The 18,623-nt window shown below is 44.5% G+C and overlaps 1 protein-coding gene across 2 annotated transcripts in view; it reads right to left on the minus strand.

Annotated features, from left to right (window-relative positions):
• The window catches only part of clec16a (C-type lectin domain containing 16A), a 38,915-nt gene that overhangs the window by 2,596 nt on the left and 17,696 nt on the right, over window positions 1-18,623 (minus strand). Inside the window, exons 8-20 of one of the 2 annotated variants that reach the window (XM_080009809.1) lie at window positions 18,067-18,117; window positions 17,735-17,848; window positions 13,515-13,842; window positions 11,555-11,666; window positions 11,285-11,385; window positions 10,765-10,884; window positions 9,601-9,710; window positions 6,331-6,375; window positions 4,787-4,837; window positions 4,334-4,462; window positions 3,740-3,860; window positions 1,101-1,252; window positions 509-713 (exon numbers count right to left, since the gene is read on the minus strand). In XM_080009809.1, coding sequence (XP_079865935.1) covers window positions 509-713; window positions 1,101-1,252; window positions 3,740-3,860; window positions 4,334-4,462; window positions 4,787-4,837; window positions 6,331-6,375; window positions 9,601-9,710; window positions 10,765-10,884; window positions 11,285-11,385; window positions 11,555-11,666; window positions 13,515-13,842; window positions 17,735-17,848; window positions 18,067-18,117 — 1,639 coding nt within the window. Of the gene's footprint in view, window positions 1-508; window positions 714-1,100; window positions 1,253-3,739; window positions 3,861-4,333; window positions 4,463-4,786; window positions 4,838-6,330; window positions 6,376-9,600; window positions 9,711-10,764; window positions 10,885-11,284; window positions 11,386-11,554; window positions 11,667-13,514; window positions 13,843-17,731; window positions 17,849-18,066; window positions 18,118-18,623 lie in introns of both variants that reach the window. The other variant, XM_080009808.1, reaches the window with a different exon arrangement.

The following is an 18,623-nucleotide window of genomic DNA, read 5'->3' on the forward strand; positions in this document are numbered from 1 at the left end:
GTTCGTAGTCACAGCGGACGCCCTGGGACCTTTTAAAAGGGGAACCTACTGAACAGTCTGTCCTCTTCTTGAAATGTGCAAAACTTACTTTAAATAATTGCATTAAATCTCCGCCATTACTTGCGACCAGCTGAATCTATATCCGTCTGCACTACCCAACGTCAAGGAAACTCATGACAAAGTTTTGAGAACAGTGAGCCCCGATATCCCTGATACAGAGAGAGACTCAAAGGCGTTTTGCTCTTTCTGAGAACAAACCGGAAAGATGTACTTTCCAAAATCCTAAAGTTTTTTCTTCGAGTGAATGTGGGGCCTTTGGGACGTTTGCCCCCAAAATATCTAGAAAGGCATTTCTCTATTCATAAACGGCAATCATGCCAGTAGTGTCCCTTGTAGAGTGATCTGGCCAATCATTTCAAACCGGGTTATTCCAGCTGAACCAACCTTCCCTTTCTTTCTTTGATAGTTCCAAGGGGAGAAGAGCTCTCAGTTATTTCTCGGGACCCACCTGCGATCCTCTGCATCTTCATGCGGCGTGCCTGGATGCGGCCCTTGGCCAGCCGCTGCTTGGCGATGATGCAGCGGATGTGGTCGGCGAAGATGAAGTTAGCCTGCAGAATGGGCAGCGGCTTGGCGTGGGGGTTGGAGCCCGGCTTGTGGATGACCACGCTCAGGGCGCGACTGTCGTCCTCCACGCCGGACACCTGCATGTCCTGCCGGGACGGGCGGACGATGGGAGCGAGAAAGACCGGCGAGAGAGGGAGAGAGAGGAGATGACGGCCCCAGGCTTTATACCCAGAAACGCCACTTCTAACGGACTAGGACTTGTGGGGTTACTTTGCGATGTAGGGAAAGAAGGGATGAAGATGGTGGCGTATGGAAGGTAGGAAAAAAAATATGGGAAAGATAGACACTCTCCTCCAGCATCTTGATGCGATACGATTTCCGATAAGACTTCTTACTGGAGGAAATTTGATTGACGACATTATTCTGTTGTTCACTTCATCAAATTATTTTGCAGAGAAAATAAAATGGGTTTTGATATTTTCTTTGGGGCATCCAGTAATGCACAAGCACTTGGATACCGTTCTGCCGTTTACCTGGAGCAGGCCGGCAAACTTGACGACCCCCCACCCGAGCCGCTTGGTTTCCGGCTCGACCAGACTCATCTGGTAAACGTCGACGGCGAGGAACCTCTGGGCCTGGCCACCATCTTTACTGACCACCATGCAGGCTATCAGGTCACTGTTGTCTGTGTGAAGTCCAGAAGATAACAACAGGTTACTGCCACGTTTTCTGTGGTAGATAGACGGTGAAAGAAAGTAAAATATGGAAAAAGGAAAACAGCAATAAACCTAAGAATTAGCTGGCACTGTAGAATACACCTAAAAATGTACTTGCTACTACTAGCTACTATTACAATCGGCCATTTTCCATGTTTTCAACACAGCAACTTCAAGAACCGATTGTTCACCTGCTGCCTAACATATCACACCCCTTGACAGGTGCCACTGGAAGGAGATGAACAATGTTATTCACTTCACCTGTCAGTGGTTTTAATGTTGTGGCTGATGGCCAAAGACTAAAATGAATAATCAAGAAAAAAATGGCAATAAACAAGCCTAAAAATGAACTAAAGGACAGACAGAAAGGTTCAATATACAATAAATAATTAACAATAAACCATACAAATGAACCTGAGCAATGAAGCAGAAAAACTATCCTAAAACATGGCGTCTTCAACAGCGGACATTTCTGTCCACATTTCACACACATTCCTGGAGTTTCTGGGAGTTTTTCCTTGACCGGATGCAGTTAATTTATATGTGAAAAGTGGGGTTGTGAAAGCCTTTGAGACTGTATTGTGACTAAGGGCTTTATATATTGACTTATCAGTGGGCTTTTCATGGAAATTTAAATATCAGTGCAAACCCCCATTCAGAGACAGATAAAAAAAAAAAAAAAGGTTCAGAGTTCCCGTTATGTGGTCATATCAAAGACTAAACTTCGCAGATATGAATGAATCATACCCTGGCAAGACGCTAAAAAGACACAAAAGACTTGACAGACACACGTCATCCGCCATCGCTCAGCCTGTTCCGTCATCCGAGCGAGGGTCTTGGGCCCCGGGTACAGAGAGCCGGTTTGAGAAGAGGTTATCTGGAATCGGCAGAGACATTTCAGAACCCGCCAGACGCATTTCCCTCTGGCCCACACGTCTGGGCGCCTGCGTCCGCGTTTCACTTCGCCACAACCACAACGCCCACGACAGAAACTACCCGGGCAGGTAGATGTGGGCTTCATAGCAAAACTGAAAAATTTACTTTCATCTAAATAGTACACAGTGCTGCCACTGGAGCACAGCGGGAAAATAAAAAGATAGAAAAAGACAGAAAACCTGCCCACCCATGTCATTATCCATGATACATACATGAGATGTTTGTTTTGTTTATTTTGGTTCACGGCGCAGCCAGGAATGTGGCCTTGCTAAGCTAGAAACAACAATAAAAATTGACACACGTCCTTTGTGTGTGTGCTTCTCTTGAAAAATCTGGAAGGCATCTCAGTTCCATGAACTGCCCCCCACCCACCGGGTAACAGAGAACACAGCTTGCAGCAATGTGTCATTGTTGCCTCCTTCCTTCCAGGGAAGCCTGGCGGAAGGGTGGTTCAGAAAGATACAGTGGTACCTTGACTTACGACTGTACTTCTTTCATATAAAAACAGTCGTATGTCGAAGCAGTTTTTCCCACATAAATTATGAAATCATGAAGGGTGAAAATAAACAAAATACACAGCACAAACACAGTAAATATGAAAAAAATATCGATAAGCCACGAACTACTTGCACACACGATATAGGTCGCCTGCTGACTGAGAGCGAACATGGCCGCCAACGCACCAACTGCAAATTTCCACGGTCGTATCTTGGAGCAGTCTGTCGCAAGTTGATACAAATTTTCGTGACTATCGCTACTAGTATATTGGATTAGTCGTAAGTAGATGCAGTCGTCAGTCGAGGTACCACTTTAATAACAAACATACCAGTCCTACCTGTGTTCCCTGTGCTATTACATGATGAGCTTCATTGTTTTTTTTATTCCCAAACTATGGTTCTACTACGGCTCTTTCAGTCAGTGCAGACTAAACTGTGGGGGACTTTTCTGTGGTCAATATTCTTCTGTTGGCAGCTTTCACAAAAATAATATTAAATGAATAAATAAATGAATAAATAAATAAATGTGTGTGTGTGTGTGTGTGTGTGTGTGTGTGTGTGTGTGTAAAATAAAATAACAATTATTTATTCCATTTCATTAAGCATTCTACAGCTATTTTTACACCTGTGAGTTTGATAGTTGTGTGTTTTGCGACCACCCTCCATCAGCCTACTATCTGGCCCACAATGCTCGTCACTGGTGTTGACCCAAAAGGCAATACAGTTTCTCATAAAAGCCACTATTTCATCAAAGAGGTAGCGAAAGTGAAAGAAAGACAAGACAGACCGCACAATAAAATAAATATATTTTATGCTTGTTTGGGGTGGTGGGGACGCCACCAGACCAGACACTGTTCTGTCTCAACGGACTTTCTACTTATACCAGGTCGAACAAAGTCCTTAGATGGAGCTTCAAAGTTACTCTAGCGTACACATTGGCTACCTTTAGGTTATTTTAACCTGTGTGTGTGTGTGTGTGTGTGTGTGTGTGTGTGTGTGTGTGTGTGAGAGAGAGAGACGCACTGAGGTCCAGGACGTCGTCGGTCTTGATGAGGTCTTCTGGTCGGGTCAGAGGGAGTTGGATCTCCGGCTCTCCCTGGAGCTGCAGGGACAACGACCGCAACATGAAGAACACCCTGATGGCCTGCGGGGTAGAGAGAGGGCAAATGTACACAATCATTTATTTAGTTGTAGTTCTTTTTGGGTTTATTTTCGTAAAATTATTCAGATAATTTTTATGATTTGTTTTAATTTATTTTTTATTATTATATAATTAGTTTTATTAATATCATGATTTTTTGTTATTATTTTTATAAATGATTTTTATTTTTCTATTATTATTTTAGAGTATTTTTAGTTGCATTGCATATTGCCAATTTTTATTTATTTTTAAAAATTGGCAATATGCCAATTCCATCTGACCTGTGGTCCGTTTATGATATACACTGCAGAACAACTGTTCATTTAGTGAATTAAAGTTGAAATTCATCAATGGAAAAGCATAACTTTCATTTAAGTTGCTTAAAGTGACCCTATAATGTCTATATGTATGTGTGTGTGTGTGTGTGTGTGTGTGTGTGTGTGTGTGTGTGTGTGTGTGTGTGTGTGTATACCCACTCTGCGGGTCTTCTCCACGTCACCGCACGGCAGCCTTTTGACAAAGTCGATGCCCGTCAGCGGGGTTCCAGTTGGAGGCAGCAGGACGGAGGCGTCCATCATCAGGTACTCCACGTTCAGCGGCTTACTCTGCGTTACACACACATGCACAAAATTACAGAGTTAAGGGTCATAACGCTTAAAAATTACAGATATCAGACGCACCGATACAAATATTAGTTTTGGGTATGGAGGTTGGATACTGCATTCTGCTTTTAGAAATCAAGGACGGTTTCCATGTTCCATCGTATTTTTTGGGACAAAGCGGAAATCCTTGATGAAGGAAAATAATGAAAGATACTGGACCTTCAATACCCTGATCAAGTAAATCCCCCCTTTATTGATGACTGAACTTTTCGTCTTATTCTTGGCTCAGAAGGCAGATTCGGCGTGGGGTTGGGGGAGGAGACGTACCGTCATACTCCTGTATTCATCTTCGAACATGTCCAGGAAGATCTCCTCGCCCTGCGGGGATGCACATTTTCTTTTAAACCACAGATAAGGAAGAAAGGGAATAAAAAATAGCTATAATAATAGTAATAATAATTGCTGACTTTGTGCTACTTTCATTTCGTTGCTCGACGGAACAGACTTTGTGAGTTTCCTTTGAACCATTGTCTCGCCACTCGATCTGATATCGAATCAGTTCAGCGGATTTAACTGAAAAAGGAGTGTGTGTACAAGGAAACGGCTCGGGTAGAGTAATACCTATCGGGAACTTCCCAGTCAAAGCCAAATTTCAGGTATCAAAAGCTTCTTGGAAAACCTTCCTGTTATAATTAATGGATAATATTTTTTTTATCGGGGGAGGGGGCGCACACACACACACACACACACGCAAGGAAGCGTTTAATTGACAATGCCTTTTTACGTTATGCTGCTTGCATCTGACTAACAATTATTTGAATAGTCAGTTAACTTTTATCTATACGGGGAGGCAGGACTGAGCAGTGCCCTCTTTTTTCCCCTCGTAAGGCCACAACTACTAATACAAAAAAAATACAAAAGTGGACAAATAACACATTGATAAAAGGCCATTTTAGGTCACGTAACATTAAACACATAACGCATCGTGCTTGGTTCACAGTGTGTGGCAGACGAGGGGACGTTGTTAAGCCTCGGTTAGTAGGTGACCGCTAGTTTTCTTTAAACCGGGATTACTGGTTTAACTGGTAGAACTCTGATTTGGCTTTAACTTTAAAGTGGCACCTGAGATGGTTTACTGGAGGAAATGCAGCAATTTTTGAGGTGGGTGAAGCAAAATAATGAGTAATTTATTAGATGGAAAATAAGGGATAGACTCAACCCTGTTGAGTTTTATGACAATTCAGTAATGGAGCTAGACAGAAAACTTTGACATTGTTATTACTGAAATAATGAGGCCAGCTCTGTGTTTTACAGTTCCCTGGATTTCTATAGAACAGTGGCTGTGGCTCGTGCGCACACACACACACACACACACACACACACACACACACACACACACACACACACACACACACACACACACACACACACACACACACACACACACACACACACACACACACACACACACACACACACACCCTTACAAGGCAGGCCTTCTTTAGGCTGTCAGCCTTTATTTGGATTTAATTGTTGTGAGAACTTGGACTTGCTCCTTGTGTTCTGTTTCTGGTCTTTCCTGATTCACTAAGCAGCACAACAATCATTGAGTCACCGAATATAATAACAGAGCGAATTCACTAGAACCACTAAACATTTAACAGAGTTAGGCATGTGCATGGGGGCAGAGAAAAGAGAAAGAGAGCGAGAGAGAGCGAGCAAGCGCGCCCAAACCAACCGCACCCACTCGAAGGGCCGAGGAGACTCCTCCAATGTTCCCTTATATGCTCACAAAACTTGTTAGATCTTGATTCGATTGAATAGTCTGTTGTTAACTTCACACACACACACAGACGCAGACACACACACACCTTGTAGAATCTCCGCAGCAAATGCAGACTCTCTTCCCGTGCACCCTGGGGGAGAGAAAGGCAGATGTTGTCAACTCCAACACATCGGGGGGATGGTAGCTCAGGAGGCAGAGTAATCTAAAGGCTGCTGGCTCGATCCCAGGCTCCTCCTGCTAGCATGCTGTAGTGTCCTTGAGCAAGACTTTGTGAGTTTCCTTTGAACCATTGTCTCGCCACTCGATCTGATATCGAAGCGGTTCAGCAGATTTAACTGAAAAAGGAGTGTGTGTACAAGGAAACGGCTCGGGTAGAGTAATACCTATCGGGAACTTCCCAGTCAAAGCCAAATTTCAGGTATCAAAAGCTTCTTGGAAGACCCCTAATTGCTCCTGATGGCTGCGTCCGTCGGTGTTTGAATAATTGTAAGTCGCTTTGGATAAAAGCGTCTGCTAAATGCAATGTAATGTAATGTAACAACGTTGAGTCAGCGACATTACAAAATGAAATTCAAGGACTTTCAAGTACTTTGTTTTTGAAGCGCCATTTTCTTTTTCAGGGACTGTGCACAAAACAAATATCATTTTTCAATGTGATCTTTAATCTCATTGTCTATTATTTAAATTAGTATATCAATTATCTATATATATTTTTATACATTAATCTCATTGTCATTGACTATTATGAGTGTCTATTTCCAACGATGCTGGATTACATTTACATTTCTCTGGTGTAACCTATGCCATGAAATTGATTCTGGATTAATTTTGATTGCCTTACAATTTTAATAATAAAAAAATAAAAAATAGCACTTCAGCAACAAAATGGGCTATATTTAAGATATTCCAGTACTTAAATTTCTGAGGGCGAAATTCAAGCACCTCAAAGACCTGGTAAGAAGCCCTGGTGATAGGTCAGGGTAACGTAACGTACAGTTCAAAGGAAGACTATATACTGTCTAAAGAATATAGTAATTTATGAAAATAAATAAAGTAATTTATGTTCATTTGTGACTCCGCAACACACATACACATATATCACGCAGTGTAAAGCTGGGCTCCCAAACTCCAACTACCGGGGGGACACCGGCCAGGTTGTCTTCGGCTAGGCGGGGCCACGGCAAACATTCAGGGAAAAACACTGCCCCATGTTTTTCTACAACACATTAATTTCCCTAATAAAACGTCTAAAATTTGATCCCAAAAAATCGTTGTTATATTCTACTTTTTCCATTGTAAATTCAGAAAAACATTAAGTAAAATTGCGTGGATTCATTTGCGGGCCAGATTTAACAATATATAATAAACTTGTGGCGGGCTGCATTCAAATTCTCTCTCGGGGTGGGCCACATGGGCCAGGAAGGCTGTGGTGTGAGACACCTGGAATAAAGTGATGAGTTGAACGATGAGTGATGGGAAAATTATAGAAACAGAGAAAAGGACGGGAAGAGGGAAAGAAACACAAGTCAAGACAGACAAGCGCTGTGATAACACTAACTTGGCCTGGTCACACTGAGCCTGTGTCTCTGTCTCTCTCTTACACCTACATGTACAGCATATGCTCACCACACAGACGATAAGAAGCTCAACAGTCCTGTTTGTCCCTTCATTGTGAACAATGGTAAATTCCAATTTGCATCTTTCCATTTAAAAGTAGCTCTCCACCAGGTGAGGTCTGAGCCATGCTCATTAATGCGGTCTGTCTACAAAGATAAGAACTGGTTATTGTATTGTAAAAGCTATATGTTGACAAATTTGACCAAATTGACGAGCAAAAATATTAAAACTAAGACATTTCCTTTATATTTTTATTTTAGTTAGTTTTATAAGTGCACAATATCGTTTCAGTCAGATTTCGTCTTTTTCTGCCTAGTTTTAACTAAAATGTTTTTTCACACCTCGTTTTAGTTTTTAGTTTAGTGTTAGTTAACTGTACAGGGATGCAAAAACATGTGTGGTGAAAAAAGGTCGGAAATATACTTTTGGTGTTAGCCGACGGTTTTCCGAGTCGCAATGAACAGATCCCTTCCGACACACATTACAGCTTTCCCCGAGACTGAATGCAGCATCGCTTCCAGGCCTTTTGGAGCACTTTCAAACGGAGACTAAAGCCGTGTCCGCCTCTTTCTAACATAATATCAGAGAATGAGTCCACAGTTATTCGATCGCGGAGGGCGTCGTTCTCTCGGACGGATAAATAAAAAAATTTAAAAATGCGCACACACACACACACACACACAGTTAGCGATGCTTTCCTTTGGTTATTGGCTAACTAGCTAAAGTCTTTATTTATTTACATTAGCTTTCAATGTTTATTTAGTTTTTATTAGCTACACTTGTTAATGTGATTTATTATGCCTTACACTAGCCAGGCTGTGGGTTGTACAACTACTGTCTACATCTATCTCTCCAGAGAAAATGATGACCCATTTCTGGAGAAAATTGCAACTCTCATATCCTTTGTGAATCACCTCTGCTTTTGACTAAGACGTCAATATTGTAGTCTTATTCCCAATATAATACTGTGGTGTGGTTTAAGCAGCCACGCCTGTCTTGGGTCTAGGTAATTGGGTGCGGGATCAGGGTGGCAGTACGCCTGTTGCTTGTCAGAGCGATCAACGAGCAACAGGTAGCGCGCACACGCGCACACGCACACGCGCACACACACACACACACACACACACACACACACACACACACACACACACGAGGTGTCCATCTGCTCCCGGCTTGTTACATCTTGCCCACTCTCTCCAATAAACTGCCTGTGTCTCTGTGTCATAGGGCTCAAAAAAATGCCACTCAGGCGGCGTATGACAGGCGGATCTGCTACAAATACTCGCCAAAAACCCATCTGAAAAGGGCACGGGTGCTAGAAATTAACATGGCTGACCTGGCAGATAGTTACAAATATTTCTTCACAGGAAACACATGAACTCAACTTGCTTGTTTCGTATATTCGTTTGAAAATATAGTTTCTAGCTCAGGAGGTAGAGCTGGTCGTCTAGTGATCTAAAGGTTGCTGGTTTCGATCCTAGGCTCCTCCTGCTAGCATGCTATAGTGTCCTTGAGCAAGACACTTAACCCCTAATTGCTCCTGACGGCTGCGTCCGTCGGTGTTGGAATAATTGTAAGTCGCTTTGGATAAAAGCGTCGGCTAAATGCAATGTAATGTACTTTTCTTTCAATTTGCCAATTTTTCTTGACCCTGACAAGTCCTGCTGTAATTATTTCTAGAATAGCTATCGTATTTCTGGCTGTGTTGCTTGCCATGACTGCGTGTGTTGTACGGTACCTCCAAGCAGGCGAGGTGGACATCCTTGATGATACAGTGGCTTCCAGAGAGAACGGATTGCTTTAGCAGAAGGCAGCTCAGCTCCAGAGTGGCCAGACGCACTTTTCCATCTACACGCACACACACACACACACACACACACACACACACACACACACACACACACACACACACACACACACACACACACACACACACACACACACACACACACACACACACACACACACACACACACACACACACACGTCAGCAGCTGCTTATGTTTAGAATTATTTAAGATAGGTAATCCTCACAGGAATTTTCATTTAATTTGTCAATTCATGCTGTAGATCTGTTTTTTTGTGCCTATGTTGCTGCCATTATCCTTGTGTGAGTAGTTAAAACTAATATCCATGTTTCTCAAAGTGAATGATGGGATTAACCATCTCGATTTGCGATATTCGGTAAAATTATGTTTTGCTCCTAGAATACTGAAGACCAAGAATACTCACCAGTGCTTTTGAATTGGCAGCGGCTGTCTGTCTACTATGATTATGTGAGTGAGTGTTGATACAGGTGCATGCGAGTGTGCTTGGCTCTGCATTCTATTGGAAAGAATGCCAATGTAACACAATACACTACTATAAGTAAAACGAAATACATAGATTACCTGAATCCAACAGTTTCACTTCAACAGTGGTCTGATTAAAGACATGAAGTAAGAAAGTGCATAAACTACAACCGCGCGCCCCCAACTCAGGATAATTCCAAAATCACCACTGTTCTTTTGCATCATCAGCATATGGAGCATGGGAGTTGGTCAACCCGTGGTTTAAGGGGGTTGAGAGGAAGCAATAAAACAAACAAAAATTAAAAATAAAAATAAAAAAACAGACTAATGGGACATCAATCAGTTGGCAATCAAATTGGAAATGCCACCCAGGACAGCTGGCATGAACGGGATGATTAAGAGCACACCAGCTGGGTCCTCTGGAGAGAAAATCACATAGTCCTGTGATCCAAAGCGAAGAGCTGAAGGGTACTGGACACTTGCACTCCTGATCCCGCAGGCCAGTATATCTTAATACTGGCAAAATGGGAAATGACAAACGGGAACAAAAATCAAATTAAAAACAAAACAAAATAAAAAACAGGGATGTAGTGGGTGAATGTGCATGTTACCAGGCTGCGCTGCATGGCTCATGATTCTGATCAGTCTCTCCACCAGCACCAGGCTGTAGGAGCTTCTCTCCTGGTCTGGGACGGGAAGCTGGAGGCGCTCCAGGAGCTCCCTGTTGATACCTGTACACATATTTAATTTAATGTTTCTTTCCCCCAAAGCGGTAAGAGACATAGCTTACGGAGCTAGTTCTGAGTACTTGAGGGCGCCACACGCTTCTATGCCATTATGGGCCTATTTAAGCAGCCAATTCCCCCTGCCCTCCTGCTTTGCTGCCTGCTTTGCTGCCTGCTCTGCTGCCTGCTTTGCTGCGCTCCCTCCACCTCTCTTGCATCTACCTGTAGGGCTCAACTCTATTATCCAATAGGGGATTCAAGCTAATCACTTGTATATTTCTAGCTGACAATGGATTCCTATATTTGCTGTACACCTCCCCGGGAGTAATGTGCAGTCGAGCCCAGTCCGCAACCTCAAATGATGCAAAATAATTTCTGTAATTTCTGCCCCTGCTCCCAGAAATACCTTTGCTGTGGGAGACCGCATAGAGCAGGCAGAGGACAAAAAGGGCGTGGTAATCCTCATTGTTGCAGTCCAGTGCGCTGTACACCATGTCCAGGAACGGCCTGACCGCCAGGAGAAGAAGGAGAGCATTTAAGGCAGAGTGAGACATCCGTGAGATGTCTTTATAGGCTCTTGTCTTATGTGTCTTGGTGTGTACCTGCTCTTCTGTAAGTGTGTATGCATCTTTCTGTGTGTGTGTGTGTGTGTGTGTGTGTGTGTGTGTGTGTGTACCTGCTCTTCTGTATGTGTGTGCGGGTGGCCGCAGCAGTCTTCTCCTCGTCTGTGATGTTCTGTTCTGTCAGCTCCGGCAACTTACATTTCTCCATAACCACCATCTCTATCTCTACACACAGACAGGAAAATACTTTGTAACCACTTTCCATTCACCTTTAAATACAGGCCCAACCAAACCCTTCCACACCCACAAGCTTGTACATGGTTATATCCACAGAAAGCTGACTGTCACCGGTGATTATGGCTGTACATTCTAAAATGTTTCCCTCTCTCCTCTGTTTTTGACAGTGTGAGATACCGAGTTCTGTTAACACGCCAGTATACTGACATCCAAACAGAGCTTTCAGTTCACCAATCGCCAACAGAGACCTCTGTAAGCAGTTGCACCCTTTCCACAATGCCAAATTTGGTCTTCCTTGTGTTTATACACATGACTAGAACGACTTAAGGTTTTCAGAAGTAAGCGATTGGCTTGTTGGAGAGGGAAGGAATCATTTTAGATGAGTCACGCACGCACGCGCGCACGCACGCACGCACGCGCGCACGCACGCACGCACGCACGCACGCACGCACGCACGCACGCACACACACACACACACACACGACTCAGAGACAGGCGGAGAGGTGAGATCACATGACTGGTGTGTCACTGTGGCAACCATGGCAGACATGGACATGAGCTCGCTGCCGTGAGGGACGTGGTTGGGGGTCTGTGGTGATCGGAAGATCCACAAAAAAGCAAAATGACAAGATGGGGGGGGGGGGGGTGCAGCCTCGTCTCCAAACTGACAAGAGGGTTGGGGTTTTTGGGGTGTTTTTCTCTACGCCCCGAATACTTCAATCTTAGATACTTTAATCTCCTTATGAATTTATTTCCATCTTGATCACCAAATGACTACGGCGGGTACCGTAGGGCTGCTGTGATCCAGTAAATGCATTGATTTGCTTTTGATGTGCTCTTATACTTTTTTGATTTGCCCCAACTTTTCAGACCAGTGAAAGCAGCAGTTCTCACTGAAGCGAACTATCACCTGGTGAGTAGCTGCCATATACCTCAAAAAATTAAGGTAAAGTGAAAGGTAGCCATTGCATATCTGATGTGAATGACATCTTGAATATCAAGTGCCGTTGCTTTCTGTGAAACACAGTAGCACAGATGCCATGAATTGCCATGTACAGAAAGAAAAAATAACAGTCACCAGAAAGCTGGAATACTGTGGTACGGAGATGGGATGGTTTGAGCAGCCATATCTGACCCGGATCTAGGTGACTGGGTCAGGGTGGCTGCATCCCTGTTGCTCATTGGTTGGGCTAACTAGCAACAGGTTAAAACCCCCATCTTCACACTCACTCAGGATAGGAGCCCTGTCCATGTTTAATCTGCCCTGCTCCTCGCCTGCTCTCTACAATAAACTGATGTCTACAACCCCTCGTCATCTGTGTCTCTGTGCCGGAGGGCCCTGATAACGCCACTTGGGTGGTGTGTGGCAGGCGGAACTACCACAAATACATTTCCTGACGACTTGCAGCATGCAATGATTGTTCGCAGATAGTAAAACTTTGAAGTGAATTTTCTCAAGGCGCTGCATACACACTGATATCTTCCCTTAAAAAACCCTTGCTGTCCGAACCAAAAGTAAACCTACATAATGATATATTTTGCAGAATTAGCAGTATGGCAAAGCATTGTGGGGTTTGGATCCTGGCCATCCTGTGTTGTTGACGCATATCGTCATCATAAAAAACAGCTATATGCCCGGAATGGAAATTTCAGAGCGGATTATGGGGGGTCTAGCAGGGTTTCATTCCGTCAGTTCAGAGAGGAGTACCGCTGCCGAGGAAGTGTTTATCCACCCGGTAATCAGAGTGCATCATGGGAGAATGGGTGAGGATTGGTTTTTGTCAATGGCAGTGGCAAGAGAGACAGAGACACACACATACACGTTCGCTCACTCACCTTCCGCCGCCTCCCCACTTGCTCTGTTTGCCTTAGAACTCCCTCCTCCTCCTCCTCCCTCTGTACCTTTCCCCCTCTCCCGTTCCCCTCCTCTGCCATCATCCTGCCATCCACACTCTTCCGCTCCTCCACCTCTTCCTCCACCACCACCTCCACTTCCGGCCCTTTCCTCCACAGCCGACTCCTCCTCCTCCTCGCCGCCCTCCCCCAGGTTCTTATAGTTGGGCCGCTTCTGCGCTCGCTTGCGCCCCCGGTGGCGGGAAAGCTCCAGCGACCGCTCCAGCGACTCTGGGGGCTTGGCGAAGCGACGCACCCCTCCTCCACTGGCCTTGGGGGAGAAAGAGAGAATGGGGGAGAGAGGTAAGAATGTTAACATATGGGGGAAGACTTTGCATGGTTGTCATTTCGACACGATCCTCTCGGGGACTTTACCAGGGATTTCTTTTTATGTTTTAAGAAGCTAGGTGGGGATGATCGTAACTAGATGTGCTGTATGGGGTTTTTTTTTTATACCTTTTTTACAGTTGTAGAAGTTAGAAAATGGACAAAAGACTTTCTTTTGATGCTTTGTGCATCCGTCAAAAAAATAGAGATCTAGTTTTACCTGAACTTTGTTCAATGTTAAGATTGGGTTCATTTCAAAGCAACATACTTTCTCTACCCATCTATCTAGAACAGAGGAAACAATGTGAATGTTGTCTGCGGTGGCTTTAAGGAAATACTCTGATCGAAGCTCTTTACCAGCAGACTTGTAAGGTGAAAAAAAAGGAAAGGAAAAAGCAAAAAAACATGTTCACACACATATGTGGTAATGTTCTCACACATGTTTGCGACACACGGACGAAGTGGACATCCTTGATGATACAGTGGCTTCCAGATAGAACGAATGTTGTAATGGCTGTTGTTTTTATTTTTTTATGTATTAATTTATTTATTTTAACCTGTGCTGTCAGCATGCTGGGCTTATAACACAGAGTATTTGTATGCTATTGCATCTAGGACAGAGTCAGTCTGCAAGTGGAGTTCAAGTTCTCAACCTGCAATGCCACTTGCAGGTTGCCACAATGCCAATTCTTAAATCGTCAAGAACTACTGTAATAACTCTGTCCTGTGGACGACCTGTAGGATGACAAGAGCACAGTCTTTTGTCGTACAGAACCACCACCAATGCCTCTCTTTGGAGAACGATCTTACCATGATTGGGTCTATAAACAACTAATCACTACTCCAAGATGGGGAGAACCACGGGTGAGACAATTAAACATAGAACCAAACAACATTTATACGAAAACATAAACATTGGATGAGAACATGTATTGAAAAACAGAGTTAATTAAGTCCAAGAAAACTAAAAACTACAATTGGGCATGTGCCCAATGGAAAGAGCCCCGAGGCCCCCCTGAGCTCGGCAGCTGCGTAGACACCCTACGGCTGCAGGAAAACCCCGATCACCCTGCCTTGCGGCCACAGAAGACCCCCGGACCCTCAGAGAAGCCGGAGGCCCATGGAGCAGGCCCCACACCTGGCCCCAAGGAGCATAACCCTGTCCCAGGGAGCACGAGGAGACCCCGTACCCCAGGGGCGCACACATACAACCCAGGATTAGGTGTAGGATTGGTGTGCGAGTGTATGTGTTGGAAGCTAATATGAGTGGGATTCAAATTTCAGGACAGAGGAGAAACACGCTGGGGCAGGAGCTTTACAGGAAAAATCGCAGCCGCTCACACCCCACCCATCCCGCAAGCCCTAGGTCTATTGTGTGGTGTATGTACTGAGTATGAGTTTTGGCACTGGGAGAGATAGGCGATGCGCGACCAGATTGACGCAGGTGCGCAGCAGACCGGGGAGCAACCACGCGGACCCCACCACGGACCCGGCCACACCCTAGCACGGCCATCTCCCGAACCTGGTGGCACCCAACCTACAGTGTCTAGCCCACCATGCTCCTCCGCGCCCCCATCAAGCCCCTGGTCAGCCCCCGGCCGCCGAGCTACGGACCACAGAACAGAGGGTGGCAGACGGCCCCCCCACCCACAGCCCGACCCCTCAGCGGCGAGTGCCCTGCGCACCGAGAGGGCCAGAGGGCAGGTACCCCGGTAGCCCGGTGTGACCGCAGGAGTCCGCCTCCCACTGAAGGAGGCCACATGAGGAACCCTGAGTCGAGTACACCCGGCCAAGTTCAGGCCCCCGGCGCACAGGACAAGATGTAACCAGAAACAGAACCACTGTTCAGTTATACCTTGGAATTTATTATGCCTATCGGCTGACCGGTTGTACCAGCAAAGCTATTGCCTTGTCTCTTGACAGCACGGTGTAGAATCAACTGTTTTCCACTTATGTCAACAAGGACGAAGCTAGAGGGCAGAGCCTATGTGAAACAGAACGATAATTAGCCTGCTCTAACTCAAGTCCTATGATCATAGGAGAAGCCCTCTAGCTTTTGCTGTCCTGCTGGCTTCTTAGGGTCGCTGGGGGTCCCCGGGAGCAGAATGGCGGGCGCACGGCCCTTTGACAGCAGCAGATCAGGGCTAATAGGCTGATGGTTACATTCAAAATATTTACCAGTTTAGACTGGTAACAAAGATATATATCTTTGTTGATATATATCACAACATTTAAAAAGCAGTGATTTACAAGTTACTTTTGTACCTTCTGGCTGCTGAAGAACTACTTGTATCTGAACCGACAGGTGTAAACCGCAGAGTATGTTTGTGTCTGTGTGTGCACCTGTTTGCAGGGTATGTTCTGGTAAAACGGAGTCACTCTCCTACTCAGAAACCACGGAGGTCAGAGTGTAAAGAAATGTGAGTGCACATACCCAGCAAGCACTTAACCACAACACCAAAATGGGGCAGTTGCAAGAAAAAAACCATTTATAAATTACCAAAAAAAGCCCAAAGATGAAAAGCGAAAAAAATATTTAAAAACCCGATGTGCTTGATAAACACACATACAAATAAATAAATACATCGACCCAAGACCTGTATAGGCCACACACACACCATATAGACACATTTTTCTTCCAGGGAAACAATGTAGGTTGTGGGATGTAAGCCCACTGCAATTGTTTTTCTCAATTCTAAAAAATACCTACAGTATATAATTATTACGACCTTCAATCACAGCGACGTTCCAAGAAGGATTGTAGCCGTTCTGCAGGCAAAGGGTGGCCATACTCCTTATTTGGTGATAGATATAATATAATGTGCTTCAAATTAATAATATACTGTGTATTGTATACTGGGTATTGTGTCTCCAAAGCTTATGCATCGCAAAACCAATAAGCATTCTGTGCGGGGATTTCATCTCATTCCTAATGTACACTAATTATTGTGTAACAAAAGTAGGCATGACTCTTGGCACCATCCTTTAAATAAAAACACTGTTGGCAATGGTAGTGTAGACGAAGCAAAACAAAACAAAACAAACCACGGCTCATTCTTAAAACAAGAGTGAACCTGCACTTGGATTTCCCTCATCAGCTACAGCTCAAAGAGGGGATAAAACGGATGCACACTTGCCCACAAAACTTCTCGCAAGGGTCTCTGACAGTGCGTCGTGACTTACATTTCGTGAACTGGTAGGCTGCTTCCTACAACAGCCACAACCGACTCTCAGACACACACTCAGAGAAATACCACAAAGGTTCTGAGAAACGCTATCTAACTCGACTCACCCACCTGGGTTCACAGATGCTCTTAGAGAGGGAGGGGGAGTGTGAGAAAGACAGGCAGAGGGGTGGAGAAGATAAGTGAAAGAAAGCTTTGAGAAGCAGAGAGAGAGAGCAGAAATGTACGAATTGGGGAGAGTGACGGGGAAGTGAAGGGAAAAGACAGCGCAGCTCGCATTTAGCTGCAGTGTTTATAGGACCAATAACCTTTGAAGTGTGTGTGAACAGTGTTGGTACAAGGCTCCCAATTGTATAAATACTGCATTCCAATCAGTGTGTGCAATTCCTTGAAATGACCAAAATGAATGAGAATTTGTAATTACAAGGAATTATGACAGCTTTTCCCCACTCCTGCCTGGGCTCAGCTAATGTTTCATAAATGAGAGTGTCTGTGTGTGTGACTAGAATTGTGAAGACCGGTCTCTGAATTGAAATGTTTTTGGCCTAGAAGTGTACCAGAAACATTGGTCCTCACTAACCAGGTGTATTTACAGTAATCGAACCTCACTTTGATACCAGTACAAGAGCGTGTGTGTGCGTTCCTCACCACGTTCTTGTGTGCACTGTGCATGTCGGTCTGTGGGGTGAAGACAGACAGGTCTCCATTGAGAATGACCTCGGCCAAGGCGCTGACCAGAGGCCGGTAGTGGATGATCAGAAACACCTGACACACACACACACACACACACACACACGATTACATTGTCTTCTCTCTTCATAACACTTACGCTAATGTAAGAATGACATCTAAAAAACTGTACAGACTGTTACACTGTATAGACCATGCCACTATTATTATACTATGTAATTAAACAACACCAGGAGCAAATGGCCACAAGAAAGTGCCCATTCCTCAGCTCATATTCGTGTTTTGTTGCTTACTTGAGACAGAAGGTAGAGGGAGACCTGAGGGTTGATCTTTCGCTCGTCAGACTGAAAGAAAACAGAGTGGGAGAGTTCACCCATTCTGTAACAGTGGACATGTGTTTCTGCATGTTGGGTGTTGGGTGATGCGCACGCACACGCAGATGCAGATGCAGACACACACACACACACACACACACACACACACACACACACACACACCAATTCTGTTTGTGCTTCACTGCTTTTTAAAAAGACAGTGCCTTGCACCTCTTTTTTGAGTGGTCCGCAGGTCATGATTTTTAAGTTTTGTTTTCCCTGTATCACTCATGGTAAGTAACTCATTAAAAATGTGCTTCCTTGTTTCTTCCTAGCAATTGTGGACAAACTCTCTCCCGAATAATAAAACAAATAAAACTTCCTTCCTGGTGCAGATAGACGGATGCGCACACACGTTTTTTCCAGGAAAACAACAGTTTACAGCCTTACTTGGATACAGACACAAATACACACTCTAAAACAAAGACACAGTGTGTGTGTGTGAGTGCATGTTTTCTCGTACTTAACAATTCATT

Source organism: Zeus faber (assembly GCF_960531495.2).
Source record: "Zeus faber genome assembly, chromosome: 11".
NCBI classification, from domain to species: Eukaryota; Metazoa; Chordata; class Actinopteri; order Zeiformes; family Zeidae; genus Zeus; species Zeus faber.